The sequence below is a fragment of the Aethalodelphis obliquidens genome, unplaced genomic scaffold (genome assembly GCF_003676395.1).
Source record: "Aethalodelphis obliquidens isolate GAN/ISIS:26980383/991018 unplaced genomic scaffold, ASM367639v1 scaffold19, whole genome shotgun sequence".
Classification (NCBI taxonomy): Eukaryota; Metazoa; Chordata; class Mammalia; order Artiodactyla; family Delphinidae; genus Aethalodelphis; species Aethalodelphis obliquidens.
The window spans coordinates 12,235,209-12,257,429 of record NW_020837963.1 but is presented as its reverse complement, the minus strand read 5'-3'; the positions used below and the strand labels follow the sequence as shown (position 1 = coordinate 12,257,429).

The 22,221-nt window shown below is 34.9% G+C and overlaps 1 protein-coding gene across 6 annotated transcripts in view; it reads right to left on the bottom strand.

The window, feature by feature from the left end:
- Nucleotides 1-22,221, bottom strand: part of WDR7 (WD repeat domain 7) — a 391,118-nt gene that overhangs the window by 332,381 nt on the left and 36,516 nt on the right. For all 6 annotated transcript variants that reach the window (XM_027118597.1, XM_027118595.1, XM_027118593.1 and 3 more), the window contains 7 exons: nt 20,700-20,776; nt 19,742-19,861; nt 16,065-16,210; nt 15,612-15,714; nt 13,146-13,278; nt 12,649-12,897; nt 11,509-11,729 (listed from right to left, as the gene is read on the bottom strand). In XM_027118597.1, the coding sequence (XP_026974398.1) occupies nt 11,509-11,729; nt 12,649-12,897; nt 13,146-13,278; nt 15,612-15,714; nt 16,065-16,210; nt 19,742-19,861; nt 20,700-20,776 (1,049 nt within the window). The remainder of the gene's footprint in view (nt 1-11,508; nt 11,730-12,648; nt 12,898-13,145; nt 13,279-15,611; nt 15,715-16,064; nt 16,211-19,741; nt 19,862-20,699; nt 20,777-22,221) is intronic.

The window sequence follows — 22,221 nt, the reverse complement described above, 5'->3', positions numbered from 1 at the left end:
TGTGTGTGTGTGTGTGTGTGTGTGTGTGTGTGTGTGTGTGTGTGTGTATAATTTTCGACTTTTGCCAATTTGTTTCCTAAACTAAATTATTCTTTTCTTCATATCATTCCAGGAGCAATCTCCTGCCCAAAACAATGTTTCTCTTTGAATATTCTCTAAATCTATGAACACTAACTATTGTCTCTCCTTTTAAATATGCCCATCATTAGACAAGCTATAAATGACCAGCTTCTTTCACTCATAAATCAATCCTACTATTCTTTTAATCATTATTTCTTGACTTCTCAGAACTCCTTCTCTGGAACATAAATATGCAGTTAAGATGCATCATTTATCACTTTTAAATATTCTACCTGAAGGGGAAAAAAGAGCCTACAAATGTTAATGCCGTGTCCACACTTTCACAAAACTAGATAAAAAAAAATTTTTTTTTTTCCAGAAATCCATAGCTCATCCTTCTTTTAAAAAGAAGGGGGTGGGGTGGGGTAGACAGCTGTTTCTTTAATAGCTATTTTAGAAAATAAGACCATGTGGTCCAACCAAAACACTTACTAACCATCTATTAGGACAGTTATGTTCTACATAAAAATAAGACCTTTAGGGACCAGTTTTAATATCTTCGTCCATTCACTACATACAAAAGACAACAGTGAAGAAATAGCAGGCTAGTCAGGGCTCCATCTTTCTTCAACTGCTTCCTTCTTAATAAAGCAGCAACTAAATATGAAGAATTTAATGTAAGATTAAGAAGACATTACCTATCAAAGAAAATTTTATTTAATAAATGATGTTGAGATAATCCGTTACTTTAGGAAAGAACAGATGATTTTTATCCTTTCCTCACCCCACATGCATAAATAAATTTCAGATAGATTAAAGTATTTGATGTTTGTTTTAATCCAGCCATTGCTTTTTAATCAAATTTCACCAAATTTCTGGGGGGGCGGGTAAGATCCCAGGATTCAAAAATATGAAAGAAGCTAAATAGGAAAAAGATAAATTAGATTACATAGGAATGTAAATTATCTGTAGATTAAAAAATCAAAGTAAATAATAAACCAGAAGAAAATTTCAACAACAGTAATAGAAAGCACATAAGCTTAATATTTCAATTAAGTTAAGCACTCATACAGGCACTAATATCCCCAACAGAAACAAATGAGCAAAGGACAATCTATGTCTCAAATGAAAAAAAAAAAACAAACTCACTAAAATCCTCATAGAAAAACTTCATTACCTCTAGTAATCAAAGAAATGCAAATTCGAACAATAAAATACTCTTTCCACCTATCAATTTAGCCAAAGACTGTAGAAATTATATAATACGAAACAACCAACGTTTATTGGGTTCTTACTCTGTGCTAGGTATTATTCTAAATACTTGGCAGTAATTCATCATAGTCTCACAACAACCCTTTGAAGTAGATACTATTATTATTTCCATCTTACAGATGTGGAAACTGAGTCATGGAAGTAAATAAAAACATCTTGTGTTGGCAAGGGACAATGAAATAGGCACTGAGGGTAGAAAATAATTAGGTAATCGATCTCAACAGACTTAAAAATGTTAATAACCTATTACCCCAAAATTCTGAGGTTCTAATCCAAAAAATATTCATGGAATCTACCCAAGGAAATAATCATAAATGAAAACAAGTTTTACAAAGATATTCAATATTATTTACAATAGTTCAAATTGGGACCAATCTACACATCCAAAGGAGGAGAACTGCTAAGTAAATATTGTATGCTCACATAATGTAATGTTATATAATTACTAAAAATTACTTTCACGAATAAGAATAACTTGAGAAAGTATTTGTTAAAATATTAAATGAAGATGCAATGTGCATAGATAACTATACAATATAATCACAAATGCATAGTAAGTGAATTTTACAAGGCTAGAGGAAAAAATATCAAAATGTTAACTGTGTTTCTCTTTTATGTAGAAGGATAACAGGTGACCTTTTACCTTCTTAGCTACCTCTGTTTTCAAAAAATTTTAACTGTGTATATGTTAAATTTATAAAATTGCAGTTAAATCTTACATCATATTCTTAAAAGCAAGTAATGTGTGACAAGTAAAAGGTGAAAGGGGGCTAAAACTAAGAAAATCCAAACCTAAATAATCAAAGATTGAAAAACTAAAACATAAATTACTGAAAAACTGAGCCATGCACAATTCTCTAAAGAAAAATTTGAAATACAGGTATTGAAAAGAACGGCTGTGTTTTGTTCTACAAATTGAAAGATACTAAATAAATTAGGCATTTAAAATTAAGTATGTATCAAAATCATATTTACTTATGTAAATCAGTAATAAAACATATATAGTCAAAGTTGGAGAAATGCAACTATTTTTAAATACACAATTACACCTAGTAGGAGGTGGTATGCTTGGTGGTCAAGTTCAGGCCCTCAGGTTGGACTATTTAGGATCAAATTCCAGCTCTGCCACTTGCTAACTGTGTGACTTGAGCAAGTTACTTAACCTCTCTGAGCCTCACCTCTCTGTACAATGAGGTTAACAGCAATTACTAGGCCTCACAGAAGCCCTGGGTGAATTAAATGAAATATATGTAAAGAAATCAGCACAGTGACTAATACATCATGCATACAAAAGATGATGGTAGTTAGTATTCTCTTTACCATTATTAGTATTATGTCATTATATACCATAAATTCTACTTTTTATAATGTAGTTGTATCATTTTCTGAGGGAGTTGCCAACGTTTAGGTATTCACCAGGAAATACGGAGACATTCATAATTTTTCTATTAGGTTAGTTTCCCCTTTTCAATGTTTTCTTCTCATATTAATAGCTCTGCTTTAATTTAATCTGAATAGTTCCACCTACATGATCATTACCATCACTCACGTATTACCTTAAAATCACATTAATGAAGTTTTTAGCACTTTTAACAATTTGAGTCAATAAAAGCTCTCAATCCAACAACTCAGTGACCACCTTCCACTGTTCCCTGAATATTTCCTCACACATCTTTTTCCATTGAATTTACTTGATAATTTTTTACTTCATGCCTTTAAAACATCAAAGTGCTTTCTTTAATTTCAATTACATATTTATGGCTTTTAGAGACTGAGATAGTCACATCTGCAGACTCTGAAGATAGTCTAAGGTTTCTTAAGGAACTCAAAAGTGCTACCCTTTCACCCTCTCCCCACAGCAGTCAGCTGTCCCCAGTTATTGTCCACCCCACACCCAAACCTTGGCTGCGCACGTTCAGGGACTAACATCTTCCATCACAAAGGGCCTCACTTCTCAGCATGCACTGAATTACAACTCCCAGTGGCTGCTGGTCCCACACTTCTACTTCTAGCTCCTACTTTGAGTTTGAATGGCCCCATCCATCTGACCCAGTAACTCTCAATCTGCCTGCTTGGCTTCAACCTATTTATTCCGCTCATACCAGTATCCTTACAAGAAATAAACACTGAATTTACAATACCTCTGACATAACTATGGAATATCATTTTTTTCCTTTCTCATGAAAACAAACGGGTTGATACTGTTCCCATTTTTCTAACCGGAGATTTTCTAACTGAAAGAGTCTGTGTATCTTTCCTAGAGATAAATTACTAGAATATATATTCTAAAAATACCTCTTTGTTTACAAAGGATGCTGGCTTGCTTTTTAAGTCTATATCAAAGAACACAAGAGAAACCTAACCCCCACTATTATACACCCGGCTCTTGAAGGCACCTGGAAAATGGTCGGCACTCAGATATATATTGCATCTAATTGAACAGTCACCTTAAAAAGTCATTCATTTTTTTCTAACAATTTCTGCCATCTTAAAATAAATTTTAACTCATTTTAAAATTGCTTTATGATTAAGTTACTGAAGAAAAATTGTCTTTGCTCTGTGCCATACTAACTCTCTTCAACCACTGAGTCAATTTAATCAACCACTTCATTTACAATGCTTAGCACCAAATCATTTCTATTACTAAAAATAAATTTCATACCCAATGTAATCTTCTTTGCTACCAAGAATATGACTAAAGATCTAGAGAAACCTCTCCAAATAGAGGAATATCTAAGTTTCTGCGGAGTGGGGGAGGGATAAATTAGGGGTTTGGGATTAACGTATACACACTATTATATATATAAACAACAAGGACCTACTCTATAACACAGGGAGCTATACTCAATATCTTGTAATAACCTATAATGGAAAAGAATCTGAAAAGAATATATACATACATATATATGTATATATGTGTGTTTGTGTATATATATACATATATATATATTTAAAAAAACTGGGGACTTCCCTGGTGGTGCAGTGGTTAAGAATCCGCCTGCCAAAGAAGAAGACACAGGCTCGAGCCCTGGTCGGGGAAGATCCCACATGTCGCGGAGCAACTTAGCCCATGTGCCGCTGAGCTACTGAGCCTGCGCTCTACAGCCCGTGAGCCACAACTACTGAAGCCCGTGCACCTAGAGCCCGTGCTCCGCAACAAGAGAAGCCACCGCAATGAGAAGCCTGCGCACTGCAATGAAGAGCAGCCCCTGCTCACCTCAACTAGAGAAAGCCCACACGCAGCAACGAAGACCCAATGCAGCCAAACAAATAAATAAATAAATTTATTTTAAAAAAAAACGGAGTCACTTTGCTATACACCTAAAATTAATACAACATTGTAAATCAATTATACTTCAATAAACCAACCTAAGGCAAAAAAAAAAGGTAATAAATAAATGAATTTCTAAAATGTTTGACACAATATTAGCACAGCCAGAATAGGGAGGCAATCTGTCTCATTACTGTTGAAGGGATCCTCACTGACAGTCTCTTGGTATATTATTGATTCTCTTAGCTTCCTACACGAGAGACAGGGTGTACTATGATATTTGAATATTTAGACACTATCCATAACAGGAAAAATTAATTTTTTATCTTGAATAAAATATGACAGTAGTAAAAATTTGGAAAACATGCAGCAATCAGAATGGATAACCAATACAGCCTTGGTATATTAAAGCATTCGTGCTTTCAAAATGAGAATGAGTGCTATACGCTTATATATACTCTTCATACAGCTACTTATAAGTCTAGAAAGTTACCTACATTTGAAAGATTATAAACAGGATGATGAAGAATTATGAAGGTAAATAGGTGGTACAAACCTATTCCTAAGCTTCTGAAGGACAATTTGGTAATATGTATTCAAAAGACTTTAAAAATTAATATGCCCTTTTATAAAGCAATTTCACATTTAAGAATTTACCCTAAGAATCATTCCAGATGTGCAAAATTATTTAGTTATCTTAATTCTCAACCCCCACTGTTGATAAGAGAAAAAAAATTAGAAAGTAAAATTCTGACATTTCTGAATAAAATTAAATAAATGACAGACTATCATTAAAAATGTTGGAATACACTTAGACCATCTTTAGAAAATATCTGTATTTTCTATAACAATGTGTTATGTAATTTTTTAAAATAAAAATTAATTTCAAAAAGATGATGCTGCATATATAAAACATATGAAAGTTGTCTCAAAATCTAAGAGAATTAAGTGTTATGGGAAAAAAGAATATTACAGAACATTATGTACACTGTGATATATTTTAGAAAAAGATTACTTCTGCCTTCTGCTTTTGTTTCTTTTACATCACCAAAGTTTACTCTGGCTTCAGAGACTATGCCATAATTCTAGACATTGCTTTTTAAATGTAACATCCAATTAAAATTGTAACACAAGTCCAAATTCAAAAAGGTAAGATAAGAGCTAATTCAGACAGAAGCTTAGGTACTTTTTCAGAAAGAAAGGATAATATATTAAAACGAAAACCTAATTTGTTAATTGTTCTTACCGGCAGCGAACATTACGCACTAACAAACATATAGTCACATATACCATATATATTATCATATCTGCCGCAAGAGCTAGGAATTTATTAACATTGTCAGATGAAGGAACAAACAGGTTACGTGCCTGATATTCCCATTTTCACAAACCCATGCTGCCCCCTTCTGGAAAATTGTGGAGGCATGTGACAATACAAGTTTAATAAGATATAATGAAAAGTAATCATTTTTAACTAATCTATTAGAGAACTTAGGCTATATGTTCACACTGAGAAACATATATATGCTTCAAAATTTATTTTGAAACATTTTCGAAAAATTCTGTTCTGAATAAAATTCTAGCAGCAGCAAAAAGCTGTGATGATCTGATCATCCATGCCAATGGGAGAGGGAAGTAATATTAGATATATATTTACTAAAAGTAAATAAAACACAACACTTTAAAAAGTCACATTTTTTGTTCCCTTCAGTACTCATTCCCGTCACTCTCAAAAGCAAACAGAATCTGAATTTGGTATTTATCTTTCCAATTCAATTTTAATGATTTTACTACCAGCAGCCTTAAAAATATCTGCCCTCCCTTTCAGCTGCTCTCTTCCTCAGACTCCGCAGGCACTGGGCACACTCTTTTGGCCTCCCCTAGCCTAGAGTTCAGATTTTGGAAATTCACCCAAGCCTGCCTCTGACAGCTATTCAAATCTGGAAATCATTCTATCTCTAACCTCTCAGTGTTGCTTAAATGTCTCAGTTATTAGAATAAGATTAAACTAAAATGCTATAGTTCTGAAGTATTAAAACATAGTATAGGGATTTCCCTGGTGACACAGTGGTTAAGACTCTGCACTCCCAATGCAGGAGGCCTGGGTTCAATCCCTGGTCAGGGAACTAGATCCCACACGCATGTCACAACTAAGAGTTTACATGCCAACTAAGGAGCCTGCGAGTCACAACTAAGGAGGCTGAGAGCCACAAGTAAGGAGCCCACCTGCCGCAACTAAGCCCAGCGCAACCAAACAAATAAATAAATATTTTTAAAAATAGTATAAGATATAGAGAACAAACTAGTGGTTACCAGTGGGCAGGGGGACGGAGGGGCAATATAGGAGTGAGGGAGTGGAAGGTACAAACTATCGAGTGTTAAGATAGGCTTAAGCATATATTGTACAACAAGGGGAATATAGCCAATATTTTGTAGTGACTGTAAATGGAAAGTAACCTTTAAAAACTGTATAAAAATTTGAAAATTTTTAAAAAACAGTATAGAAAGTCTCTGTAGGATTATAAAATATTGCACTCAGGATGAAGGGAATGACATAGCTGGAGAACAAGAGGGAAAAAGAGACTTGCTTTTTATTGATAACCTTTAATACCTTTTGCATTTTATATACCTATTTATAAAATATTTTAAGACATTACAGTAAATAATATCCCAAGTGCAGATGAAAACTGAAAACAGTAAAGCACTTAAAATTTTAACAAGCCTGTTTTTAAAAAGAATTTTCTAAAAAGTCTTCTATATGAGCATTTGAAGTGGCAGTCTTATTTAATAATAATATGAAGGTTCCATTTTAAATTTGAATCCTATTAAAACTGCCTAAGAACTGTCACATCTGAATAGCAATATATAAGATCAAAACCACTCATTTAAAAGCAATAAGCACAACTTGGAATGACAAACAAAAATGGCACAGAACTTTCTTTTATATTTATATTTATAGTATACATTTTGTATTGTTATATAATATTCAAATACTATTTTAGTAGATAGTTTCACTTCTGTTTCCTTTCATATATATTTCATATATATATATATAGTACACATACCTTTCATACCTATATACATTATATGTATATATTTCTTTCATATGTATGGATAGTACATTTTGTTTTCTTAAGAAACCGAACCACAAAAAAAAAAAAGCCACCTCAAACTTAATTTTTTCCTCTACATTCCATAATCTTAAGGAGAAAGAAACAGAGCCAGCACATAGCCTAATAATAGAGACCTCAAAACTGCAAGTTCTACCACCCCTCATGAAGTCAATATACAGTTAGTCAAATCTCACAGGATTTTTTGAGAGTTTACCAAAGCTCTTGTTTCTCTGAGTACCTATGATATGCCCCTGCCCTTATCCACCAAAGCATTTGGTTAGGATCTCTCCTTTGCCATTTATAGTCAGCCTTGTAACAGGCTTACTTAAATACTTGCCTGACTCTCCTCCTAAAATATAAGTTCATATTTCTCGGAACACTGAAATGCATTACTTGGCAGATAGTAATACTGCCAAAAAGAACTCGTAGAATTTTTGTCAATAACTCTTTGGCACTATACAATCCTGAATTACTTCAATATTTCCTATCTCAAAGGATATTTTCAGGAAACTTTTAAATTTTCTTACTGTATTTTAATTCTTTAAAATAATCTGTATCATATGAAAGTTAAATCTCAGTTAACTATTCAGGGAATCAAACTCAATTTCAAAGCACTTTGACTAAATGGAGCTTTACTATTTGGGAAAAAATAAATAAATAAAATTCCTCTAAAAAATGAAAAACAAAAACCTTCCATGTACAACAAACATAAAATCTATTCAATGCAGGTACTCTACATAACACTATAGGAAATGTTTATCATCTATGAACATGTCAAAATTTTTAAATAATTAAAACTCCCATTAATAAAAGAATAGAGAAATAGTTTATTAAAAATAAAGTGTATAGAACCACTGAGTCTGGCACTAAAGTAATACTAATCTATAGCAAGAATTTGGAAAGATTTCAGGTAAAAAAATGCTAAAAGAGCACAAAAATGAAGGAGTGGGGAAAGAAAGGATGACAAAGAAACACCTAGACAGTAGACAAGTAAGATGTACATGTGTGTGGAGTTGTGAAAGGGCGTATAGTCTGTCCTCAAAGCTCATCTCCAGCCGCAGCATCCTTTCTACCCAGCAGGCAGGATTTCATTTTTCATTCACTGTCTACCAAAGCCAGGAGACAATGATTTTGCTCAGTTTTAACAACTTCCTATATTTTGGTAAACATGCAATGACCACAAATTAAGAAAGAAAAATTCATCATAATTGTACATTCTTAATTACAATTTAAGTCATTTTTAAAATGCAACCAACATTTCTCTGTTTTAGAACATCTTTTCCTGGGGTAAAAAAAAATTGCAAGAAATCAAAACTCAACTTCTTTCCCAATCTACCCAAGATAAAAACCAAAACCCTATTCTAATCAAAAAAGCAGATGACAAACTTTTCAGTATTTATCTTTAATCATTACAGTTGGTAAATATTTATAATCTTCCAACTACCAGATCATTTTAAAGTAAAAGTTTTTTTTGCTAAAAGAAAATGACACTGGATCAATTTATGAGGACAATTCTAGTATTAAAATCAGCATATGATGTTAACTCTAATCTCAGCAAAATAGTCATCTGCTAAACATTTAGCAAATATCAAATTCTTAGCTTTTTATTAATCAGTTAGGCTCTTTGATTTTCAAACATATTAGCTGCTGGACCTAAAACTACCAGCTAAATGAACAGCTTAATAACTAGGCAGGCATTATTTACTGTCAAAAATTATCACAAAGCTAAAAGCAAATTTGTCTTAATCAGTACTTTTGAAAGTTAATTAAAAACAAGAAAATTCTACTGTTAAGCCTATAATGAGTAAATTATTTTCCAAGTACCAGGCTTCCTTGTCTGTGTCTCTCTTCTTTGTATTTCCCAGGCAACTAGCACCTCTGGTGAGCACCTAGTCTAGTAAGGAGACCATTCTCTATTTAGTTGCATGTATGTCTATTAGGTAGCTTTTACTCACTACAGATTATTTCTAAATGCAGTTGATCAAAAAAATTTTATTATATTAAATACCCACTTGAATTTTTTTTAAAAAGAAACCAGAAAATGTTCTCATATAAATATGTAAGCTAAAAAATATATTAATGTAGTTCAAAAAGAAAACATGACCTTATGGAAACCACTCAAAAAAACTTTCCTTTTAATACCTGTAATTAAAAAAATACACACACACACACACACACACACACACACACACACTCTAGTTAATTTTCAGTGTTTTATTCTTATGGAAACAAAAACCAGCCAAATTAGAAATGGTTGCACTAAACTGAAATAAAATAATCTAAATTATCAATGTCAGCATCAAAAAATTAGATATTTCCCCAAATTTGCAGTCAGAGATCAAAAAACTCATGTTTTAGTATGGGGCATTAAGTACTGTTAAATAAATTTTAGGGCAGGGGTTCTAACAGTGCTATAACTTAGTATAATGACAATGATATGTATTTCACTAAAATAGACATACAATTGGTTATTTAAATAAATACACAATAATTTTTCTCAGTGATGAAGATTAAAAGAAATGAACAACCAACTGGGAAGCAAGAAAAAGGCAAAAAGATTTTAAAAAGAAGGAAGAGGATAATTAATTATCTGAATTTTCAAATCTGGCAGGGGAAAAAAAGAGAGAGAGAGACACTGGTACTAGAACCTCCTATAACATCACCAGTATCAAGTCAAATGAAATCTAGCACTGGCAGAACATGGCAGATAACACACATTACCAGGAAGATTAAGTAAGTAGGAAGGCCAAGGAAGATTTTCTGAGCTTTGAAATGAGACTCCTTGTGAATACTGGATCAGATACAGAAGTCAAATGCTTTTCATTTCAGTAAAACCATAACTGGTGATGCTGTAGGGATTATGATAAGCATGAAATATGTGTGCAAGAAGACGGTGTCTGTGTGTTTGTGTATGTGTGTGCACACACACGTGTGAATGTGTGGGCATAGTGATGATGCCAACAGAAGTGGCTAATCACATGAACAAGTTCATGATTAACAAACAGTAATATAAATTATGGGTCTGTTATTCATCCATCCTAAGTTCTCCTAAAATCTCCTATTTCTAAAATTATGAGGCTGTTTATATTTGACATCATGGCCTAACCTACACGCACATCACTAAGAAAGCAATCTGCTTTCACAAAGGTATGTACAAAATTTTCCAAAATCATTTTCAGTGCCTGTTATACTTTCTCTTGTCACAATAATTGTTTATTTAAACGAACTCTAGGGAATTTCCTGGTAGTCCAGTGGTTAGGACTCAGTGCTTTCACTGCCGGGGCCCAGGTTTGACCCTTGGTCAGGAAACTAAGATCCCACAAGCTGCACGGCACAGCCACAAAAAAATATCAAAATAAACGAACTCTATTTATAAGTAATGAAAAGTATTTTACTTCAAACTACCAAAGTATACGTTTACTATCTTTTTGCTCAGATGAAGCTGAAAATAATGAGATTAGAGAATGACTTTGGGGATACTTAAACTACTTTAGAACAAAAAATTGAAACTTCAGTAAACATATTCTAAATTACTACTACATTTCGGGGACAAGCTATTTAGGCGCTAATAACAGGAAAAGAAACTATGTGCATCTTCTACGTCTATGTGCCCAATGGTAATAATTGTAACTTTGTCTAAACATCACATTGCCACTGTTTAGTTTTTAAATTAAAAGGATTTTTTAATTCTCCTGTCACATTTTAAGTTACTCTGGATTTCATTTATATTAAGCCTGATAGCAACACAACTTGACTCTACCACAGTGAAATAATCTTTCATGATCAACTTACACTGCAGTTTTCAGGTGGAACCAGAAGCTGAGTAATCTCGCCACCATGGACACAGAAGATGTGTTTCATTTCTCCAGAAAAAATGTCCCAAATTATGACCGAAAAATCCACGCCTCCAGATATCAGATATCTTTGATCATAACGAGCTGAGACCTGATGCGGATACAACAAACATGTGACTTTGTTCCGATGACCACGGAGTGTCCTGTGAGGTGGCCAACCTGTGAACGAGGTTTTGGATTTAGCTATACATTTTATCATTGAAAACGCTTCTAGTTTTCTAGAACTGCTCTGTAGTTCTAGAAGTACAGTAGCTACATACCACATGAGACTACTGAACTCTTGCAGTGTGGCTAGAGTGGATTCGTATGTGCTACAAATGTAAAATATACATGAGATTTCAAAGACTTAGCACCGAAAAAATGTAAAATATCTCATTAGTAATTTTTATATTGATTACAAGTTGAAATGAAAATAGTTTTGCTGTACTAGGTTAAAGAAAATATATTATTAAAATTAATTTCTCCTGCTTCATTTTTACTTTTCTTAATGTGCCTATTAGAAAATCACCTATATTGTTACATATATAGTTCTACTGGACAGCATTGTTCTAAAAGATTACCAGTATTACTGATAATACGATAATTACTACTACACTATATAGGTACCCAATAATAAATGGAATTATTAACACATATCAAAGAGATAAAATTAGATACCTCTTTATTTACAGTCATTACATGGTGTTTATTCCAATAATAGACACTAAGTACAGTTGATCCTTGAACAACAGAGGTTTGAACTGCACAGGTCCACTTATATGCAGATTTTTTTCAATAAGTATTTACTATAGTACTACACAGGGGCAGCTGATTGAATCCAAGGATACAGAGGGCCAACTGTAAAGTAACATGCAGATTTTCAACTGTGCAGAGGGTCAGTGCCCCTAACCCCCTGAGTTGTTCAAGGGTCAACTGGAGTGTATTTTATTAACTGCACATTAAATTCTCCCAACTACATTGCACACTAACAACTACACGGATTCATTGTATTTGTTAAAAACAAAGAGTGTAGACATTGTCAAGTTCATGGTTACAGAGTTCTCAAAACACTTTAGACACTAGGAGATCTTCAGGATACCTCTGCGGAGCATGTGCTCCCCTTGCAGCAGTTGCACTATGGCTGTCTGCGTGGCAGGTACAATAACGATGCTTCCATCTTCACGGCCACAAACGAGTCGCCCGTGGGCTGGTATGTACACACTTGCGGTCACCTTCAGAGGTTCATTACTATTGGGAATGACACTCAGCTGATCTATAATTCCGGCAGGACAAGGATTCAGTTTATCAAATGCCTCTTGCAAACTAACAGAAGTTGTCATTTCCAGCTCTGTGGAGGTTTTGTTTAGTACAAAAGAAAAATATTTAAGTATTTTAGAAAAAACATTAAACATATAAAAATAAATGTGCTTACAGATGATTCAGTAATATACCAAAGAATAACTGTCATCAACTCTAATTCTAAGAAGAAAATGACATATGTACATTATGAATTTGCTACACAGTGGCCGGTATTTAGGTTGTTAAATTTAAAAAATTGAGAAATTACTGCAAGTGATTTGCTAGTACTTCCTGTACCTTCCTGTTTATCAGGTGTGTCTGATATGTTCCAAATATTCAATCTTCCAGAAGAATCACCCTGAATCAATAGTTTGTGGAAGTATTCCTTACATCCATAGAAGAACCGAGTAACAGGAGGACAAATTAGCAACTGTAAAAAAAAAAATTTGTTCAAATACCCTTAGCTATCTTTTTAAACAAAATATTCCACACATTAACATTTTTTCAGATTAGGGTGTTAAGTACTTTGCCTCGGTACCAGAGTAAAAAAAAAAAGTGCATCTATAGAATGAGTATTCAATAATATTTTAATTAATTTTGTAGCACTGAAACACATATCAACTAATACCCAAATCCAGTACATAGAACACAAATGAAAACTAAATTTATAGTCTTTCTCTAGAATTAATATTTTTATTCTTTTTCTCCGCTTTATAAAAACCACAATGCAATTATTTGTCTGCTATTAAGCAATTAATACAAAGATATACCCCTCGTTACCAAAAAGAAAATTCTCCACTTAAAAGGTCAAAAGGGGAGAACAGGATAATCTGAGTTTTCTGCCCATCCCTGATTAGTCTCCAAGAGTAGATGCAAAACTAAACTACCAAGCTTGTACAACTAGAGGACTCTTTTTTTTTTTTTGAGAATATTTTTCAACTAATGGCATGAAACTTGATGACATTTACATAATCCACTTGAACCTAGCCTGATATGTTTGCTATAAACTACTAGGAACAAAAACCATTCATTAGGGTGTTGTGCATACTTTCATTTTTAAAACAAATTATTTTTCTGCTTAAGATCCTGCGTCTTCAGTGAGACCACTTATTTGAAAATACTAAATAGTGGTGGACTCCTAAATTTAAAGTTTAGATTATTAATATACTAAAACTGGAGCATTAAAGCATAGAAGCTCATCCTAAAAAGCAGTAAAAAATAGACTTCAGGGGGCTTCTCTGGTGGCGCAGTGGTTGAGAGTCCGCCTGCCAATGCAGGGGACACGGGTTCGTGCCCCGATCCGGGAAGATCCCACATGCCGCGAAGCGGCTGGCCCTGTGAGCCATGGCCGTTGGGCCTGCGTGTCCGGAGCCTGTGCTCCGCAACGGGAGAGGCCAAAACAGTGAGAGGCCCGTGTACCGCAAAAAAAAAAAAAAAAAAATAGACTTCAGTGTTTAAACATATTGTTAACAAATAATCCGTATTCGGTATCAGTTGTTTCCTAAAAAGCATTATCCTATAGAAATTATATGCATTAAGCATAGTTAATTACTTGATTTAACTTAAAGCCTGAAAATTACTAAAAGTTTTAATTGATAAACAACATGCTTAACTAGAAAAAGTTGCTACAACAGCTGTAATAACCAGTATTTCATATTTCAATGTGTATCTAACACCACACAGTACATATATTTTAATTTAAAATGTATTGGGGAGCTGATACATAAAGAAACATGGCATGTATTTGTTTTGTTTCATGGTTTGTTTTTTTTTTTTTTTGGCTGGGCCAAGCAGCTTGCAAAATCTGAGTTCCCTGACCCGGGACTGAACCCAGGCCCCAGCAGTGAAAGTGCTGAGTCCAAACCACTGGACAACCAGGGAAATCCCATCATGTATGTTTTTTACATAAGTCATTATCTCTTGATTTAAATAGAAGTGACTATCTCGTTTGGAGAGCAGTAAGTAGGAGTTTAAGTTAAGAGACTAAAGGACAGGTCATAGAGGATCTTAATTGTACATGGATATATAAATCCTATATATTCAAAATATTCATGTAAAAAATAATTCCCTTCCCCTCGCCATCTCTCCACATAAAGATAGAACAAAATGTTCAGAATGAAAAAGCTGTGGAAACCTAGAACTTGAGTAAAGGAAACTTTATTTCCAAAACCAAAGCTTCTTTCTTAATGCTCAAAGAATAGAGAGTTGAAAACCGAGTACTAAGTGCATTTCAACTTTAAATTGATATTAAGTAGGTTCTTAGAAGTCATAATAAATTTGGTTTTTATAGGGGAAAAAATGTCTTTTTTCTTTATTTCTAATGCCTAATGATTTAAATCACTACATCGTTTTGGGGAGATACTGCAATACCTTGTTCAAATAATAATCAGTCAGCATTATTACATAATTATCTTTGTGCTTCTAAAATTACATCTCTCACTATGTTTATAACTGCATGAGTATAAAATCAATTTATACCATCAATATAAATTTTATCAAAAAGTCATTGCCACTTTGTAATCAGTATAAGACCATTTTTATTCCTGGAGAAAAGTGACTGCTACATTATAGGCATATTATAAGCAAATCTGAAAACTGTGCTTATAATAACTGACCATGTCAAAATGTTTTAGAGTATCTAACACACAGCCTTGAATTGTACTGAATCTTTCAAATGCTTAGCTACCAAAGACACCAATAAATATAGTTGTAAAAACTTTTCAACATAACTACCAATTATAAATGATACCTGAAGAATTTTACCTCTTTATCTGTTCGATCCAAGAGGCTATGTTGTACCGGAGGAACTAAATTTTCAACTGCTTTCCCCACATCACTGCGGAATGAATCACTAGCTGGAAGGCAACTGAAAATGAGAAAACTACAACATTCAGTAAAAATACTGACATTAAATATTTTATCATACCATATGATGACTTTTTTTGACAATGGACAAAATATGAATGTTTTATAGTTAATTTAGTATCGGCATGAAATTAAATAATTAATGTTACTAACATATCCTACTTCAAATAAAAACTCCACCTAATTTTTTGTGCTTAGAAGTTAAACCTCAATTACAAATCTAACTTAAGTTCTCAAGTTTTTTACCTAAATTAAATATTTATACTTTCTACATTTTCATACTTTCAGGTTATACCCCAACTTTGGAAACTTTTGCTTTCAATTAAAGTCCTAACATTATTTATTGAATACCTGGCAGGTAGTTTGTAAATATAACTTTGCCCATTTTCAGTCCAAATGATGACTTTATCTGCCGAGACAAAGTCACCTCCAGTCCACGTCTGTCCATTTTCACTCGGACCTGAGCACAACAGGGAGTAGTCCCCAGCATCAAATACCTACGAGGAATAAGAGATTCGCAATCGTTTTAAAAACCATAAAACAAAATAAAACAATTTAACCATGTAAAAACTGAAAACCTCTTTTTGGCAGTAACTGAGAAAGTCATGCTGGTGGGTTGCAATACCATCTACATGTTGTTTTCGTATGCATTTCCCTGACGATTAATGAAACTGAACACCTTTCTATACATTTACTGGTCACCTGGCTTTCTTTCCTCTCTTGTGAAATGTTTTTGTTCGTTTTCCTATTGGGTTGTCGGTGTTTTTCTTCTTGACCTGTAGAAGTTGTTTTTTATCAATAATAGACGAGTCCCTCATCATAGTGTACACCATAGCTATCTTCTCTCACTCTTTGGTTGTCTTTTTTTTTTTTTTTAATACATCTTTACTGGAGTATAATTGCTTCACAATACCATGTTAGTTTCTGTTGCACAACAAAGTGAATCAGCCATATACATACACATGTCCCCATATCCCCTCTCTCTTAAGCCTCCCTCCCTGTGCTATGCTGCTGCTTCCCACCAGCCAACTATTTTACATTCCGTAGTGTATATACGTCGATGCTATTCTCACTTCGCCCCAGCTTCACCCTCCCACCCCATGTCATCAAGTCCATTCTCTATGTCTACCTCTTTATTCCTGCCCTGCAACTAGGTTCATCAGTACCACTTTTTTTTTTTTAGATTCCATATATATGCATTAGCATATGGTATTTGTTTCTCTCTTTCTGACTTACTTCACTCTGTATGACAGACTCTAGGTCCATCCACCTCACTACAAATAACTCAATTTCATTTCTTTTTATGGCTGAGTAATATTCCATTGTATATATGTGCCACATCTTCTTTATCCATTCATCTGATGATGGACACTTAGGTTGCTTCCATCTCCTGGCTATTGTAAATAGAGCTGCAATGAACATTGTGGTACATGACTCTTTTTGAATTATGGTTTTCTCAGGGTATATGCCCAGCAGTGGGATTGCTGGGTCATATGGTAGTTCTATTTTTAGTTTTATTAAGGAACCTCCATACTGTTTTCCACAGTGGTTGTATCAATTTATATTCCCACCAACAGTGCAGGAGGGTTCCGTTTTCAACACACCCTTTCCAGTATTTATTGTTTCTAGCTTTTTTGATAATGGCCATTCTGATCAGTGTGAGGTGATACCTCATTGTAGTTTTGATTTGCATTTTTCTAATAATTAGTGATGTTGAGCATCTTTTCATGTGCCTCTTGGCCATCTGTATGCCTTCCTTGTGAAATGTCTATTTAGGTCTTCTGCCCATTTTTTAACTGGATTGTTTGTTTTTTTGATATTGAGCTCCATGAGCTGTTTGTATATTTTGGAGATTAATCCTTTGTCTGTTGTTTCATTTGCAAATATTTTCTCCCATTCTAAGGGTTGTCTCTTTGTCTTGTTAATGGTTTCTTTTGCTGTGCAAAAACTTTTAAGTTTAATTAAGTCCCATTTTTTAATATTTGTTTTTATTTCCGTTACTCTAGCAGGTGGGTCAAAAAAGATTTTGCTGTGGTTTATGTCAAAGAGTGTTTTTCCTATGTTTTCCTCTAAGAGTTTTATAGTATCTGGTCTTACATTTAAGTCTTTAATCCATTTGGAGTTTATTTTTGTGTATGGTGTTAGGTAGTGTTCTAATTTCATTCTTTTACATGTAGTTGTCCAGTTTTCCTAGCACCACTTATTGAAGCACTGTCTTTTCTCCATCGTATGTTCTTGCCTCCTTTGTCGTAAATTAGGTGCCCATATGTGCGTGGGTTTATCTCTGGGCATTCTATCCTGTACCATTCATCTAGTCTTTTCACTCTTGTGTGTGCACTTAAGGGAAGGCTGATCTCACATGATTATAAAATGCTGACAATGGGCACACAAGAAACTGGTATTAGCTACTGCCTCTGGGGAGGGGAAGGGAAGTGCCCTGGGGGAAAAGGGTGTATATGTTTCACTGTATCCTCTTGCACTTTGTTTTATTTCTATTTGGATGTGTTTTAAGTTTTAAGACAAAGGAAGGATCCCATATGGCCTACTACAACTAAGCAGCTGCTAGCTTTTCTTCTCTAATCTTATTCCCAAACAACAATCATATGGTAAGGCTGTCCACTCTGAGACAGGATAGCGCAGTAGTAATGAGAGCAGCTGCTGCAGTCAGGCTGCCTGAGTTGTATAACCTTAGTCACTTGTACAACCACCACCACTTGTATAACCTTAGCCAAGTTATTTATCCCCTCTACGCCTCAGTTGCCTCATCTGCGAAATGGGCAAAGCCACAATCCCTGCCGTGGCAGGCGGCCTCTAAAATGGCCCCACCGATCCCTGACTCCTGGTAGTATTAGGATCCTCAGGTAATCCTCTCCCTTGAGTACAGGCGGCATTTTGTGACGGTTTCTAGAGAACTGAATGTGGCAGAGGTAATGGGATCTCAGCTCTAAGATTAGGTGGGTCTTGGCTACACCTTCTCTTGCTCACTTTTTTTTTTTTTTTGCCACGCTGTACAGCATGTGTGGCATCTTAGTTCCCCGGCCACGGATTGAACCTGTGCCCCCTGAATTGGGAGCATGAAGTCTTAACCACAGGACCACGAAGGAAGTCCCTCTGACTCACTTATTCTGAGGAAGGGCAGCTCCTGTGTTGTGAGCTGTCCTAATGGAGAGGCCCACATGGCAAAGAACTAAGGTCTCAGCCAACAGTCAGTAGGACCTGAGGCCTGTCAACCACCAGGTAGGTTTGGAAGCAGGACCCTTTCCTAGGTGAGCCGTGGGATGAGGTAGTCATCCCGGTCGAAACCTTCAACACAGTCTGCGAGAGACCCTGGGCCAGAGGTACCCAGCCAAGCCATGCCCAGATTCCTGACCCACAGAAACCCAAATTCCTGACCAAAAACAGATGATTCATATTTGTTGTTTTAAGTGACTAACTTTTGAAGTAATTTGTTACGCAGGATTAGATAACTAATATATCACCCCTTGGAGAGTTTTTTCCAAATAATACATGGAAAGCTTTGAAAAGTATGCTAGGCACAGAGCAGAGCAAGTGATCAATACTTGACGGCTCTTTTCCTATTATGGAAATATTAAAGTCTGGCAATGTGAAAGTAATATATACCTTCCATCATTAGCTCTTTAGTGACAGAAGAAGACCTTGCCAACTCCAAAATGTCAAAAAAGAATGGCAATTGGGATAGTAACAACCTACAAAGATACAGCCAATGTGCAGAAAACTCACCACCATTGCCCATGCTGTACTGGCAAGACAATGAAAAATATGGTAGCAAAAGGCAGAAATTAAAATCAATAGAACTAACAACCATTAACTGAATCATTCTATGAACCAAAACAAAAAAGACAACTACATACAGCCAAATTCCATACCTCAAAATATGATATCAAAATCAGACCAAATGTTTCAAACATTCTAACACCAAGCTCCGCCTTACAATTTTCTTCGGAAGTCTGATAAACCAATATCACGAACGGCAAAAATATAATTTCTTACTTATGCAGTTATCTTACCCTCCAATACTTGGAGCACACAACCAGAAGCGACCTCTGTGTGAATGCACAAAAAGAGATGCTTTGGCAATTCTGACAATAAATTGGTTTGGACTCCTCTTCAAATATTGGCTCAGTATCCTGAAAAGAGAAAGATCTGTAAAACTTTAGGATTGGCTGGGTCGTCAGCTAAAATTATCACACAATGATAAAGAAAACAAAATGAAATAAAGGCATCTCTTGATATGTTCATCAATTTAGCCCCTCACGTGAGAACCAAGGTAGTAAAAAGCAGCAAAGATATACTCTAAAATCATCTGGGTACAACATCTTTGCTACAAAGCTACTTAAGATTAAAATACTAATGTGAGTCAGAGTGTCATCACTGGCAATGACAGATGATAAAAATTTGAGTCAATCCTAACTTTTATAGTTACATGTGCTTATAGGTTAAAAAAAACTCATCAATTCCTGCACTTTCTCCCAGATTCAATGTCTAAAATTTCCCTAACTGAAGATATTACTATCTATATTGCCAGAAAATTGATCTGCCTTTCTTACTGCTAAAAAGTAACAAGGAATTCAAGTCCAAAGAACTCAGAGGACTAAAACCTGCTTTATATCTTCTTTGCGGTCGTTTGCTTTTTTTTTTTCCCCCCTCAAGCAAACTACCTTTTAACTTCAAATTTAAACAGAAGCAGTTGAGGAAAATCCTCTTCTGTGTTTTTTACTTCAGATCCTGCACTGCATGTTTCTCTGCTTTGCATCCTTGATAAGGCAGATATCTACCCTCAAAAGGGAAAAAAAAAATTCATGTACAGAGAGAGCATACTAGGGGACTCTTCTATACTATGTCAATAAGACTATTGAAAAGAATAGCTTTTTCCTTCCTCTTTAAGTAAAAAAGAGAAGGGGCCTAAAATGTAAGACTCCATAAGAACAGAAGCAGAGAACTGACTTCCAGCCTCATTCGTCTCACCTGCAGGCCACTAATTTCCGAGGTAACAATCCACACCTTCAAGATGCCCGTCACTGAGAGCGCCACCACAGTGTCCTCTACACCAAGAAGGAAGAAACAGCCAGTTACAAGCACAACATGTTTTCTTTTTAAACAATAATATGGTTACACCAGTGACATGGACCATGGTTTGCTTTTTTTGTTGTTTTGTTTTCTTCCATCACCCTCCCTATCCCACTCCACCCCTCTAGGTGGTCACAAAGCACCGAGCTGATCTCCCTGTGCTATGCAGCTGCTTCCCCCTAGTTTTCTCAGGGTATATGCCCAGCAGTGGGATTGCTGGGTCATATGGTAGTTCTATTTTTAGTTTTTTAAGGAGCCTCCATACTGTTCTCCACAGTGGCTATTATCAATTTACATTCCCACCAACAGTACAAGAGGGTTCCCTTTTCTCCATCCTCTCCAGCATTTATTGTTTGCAGATTTTTTGAAGATGGCCATTCTGAGCAGTGTGAGATGATAACTCATTGTAGTTTTGATTTGCATTTCTCTAATGATTAGTGATGTTGAGCATTCTTTCATGTGTTTGTTAGCAATCTGTGTATCTTCTTTGGAGAAATGCCTATTTAGGTCTTCTGCCCATTTTTGGATTGGGTTGTTTGTTTTTCTGATATTGAGCTGCATGAATTGCTTGTATGTTTCGGAGATTAATCCTTTGTCCGTTGCTTCATTTGCAAATATTTTCTCCCATTCTGAGGGTTGTCTTTTCGTCTTCTTTATGGTTTCCTTTGCTGTGCAAAAGCTTTTAAGTTTCATTAGGTCCCATTTGTTTATTTTTGTTTTTAGTTCCATTTCTCTAGGAGGTGGATCAAAAAGGATCTTGCTGTGATTTATGTCATAGAGTGTTCTGCCTATGTTTTCCTCTAAGAGTTTGATGGTGTCTGGCCTTACATTTAGGTCTTTAATCCATTTGGAGTTTATTTTTGTGTATGGCATTAGGCAGTGTTCTAATTTCATGCTTTTACATGCAGCTTTCGAGTTTTCCCAGAACCACTTATTGAAGAGGCTGTCTTTTCTCCACTGTATATTCTTGCCTCCTTAATCAAAGGTAAGGTGACCATGTGTGCATGGGTTTATCTCTGGGCTTTCTATCCTGTTCCATTGATCTATACATCTATTTCTGTGCCAGTACCATACTGTCTTGATTACTGTATCTTTGTAGTATAGTCTAAAATCAGGGAGCCTGATTCCTCCAGCTCTGTTTTTCTCTCTCAAGATAGCTTTGGCTATTCGAGGTCTTTTGTGTTTCCATACAAATTGAGAAAATTTTTCTTGTAGTTCTGTGAAAAATGCCAGCGGTAGTTTGATAGGAATTGCATTGAATTTGTAGATTGCTTTGGGTAGTAGAGTCATTTTCACAATGTTGATTTCTCCAATCCAAGAACATGGTATATCTCTCCATCTATTTGTATCATCTTTAATTTCTTGCATCAGTGTCTTATAATTTTCTGCATACAGGTCTTTTGTCTCCTTAGGTAGGTTT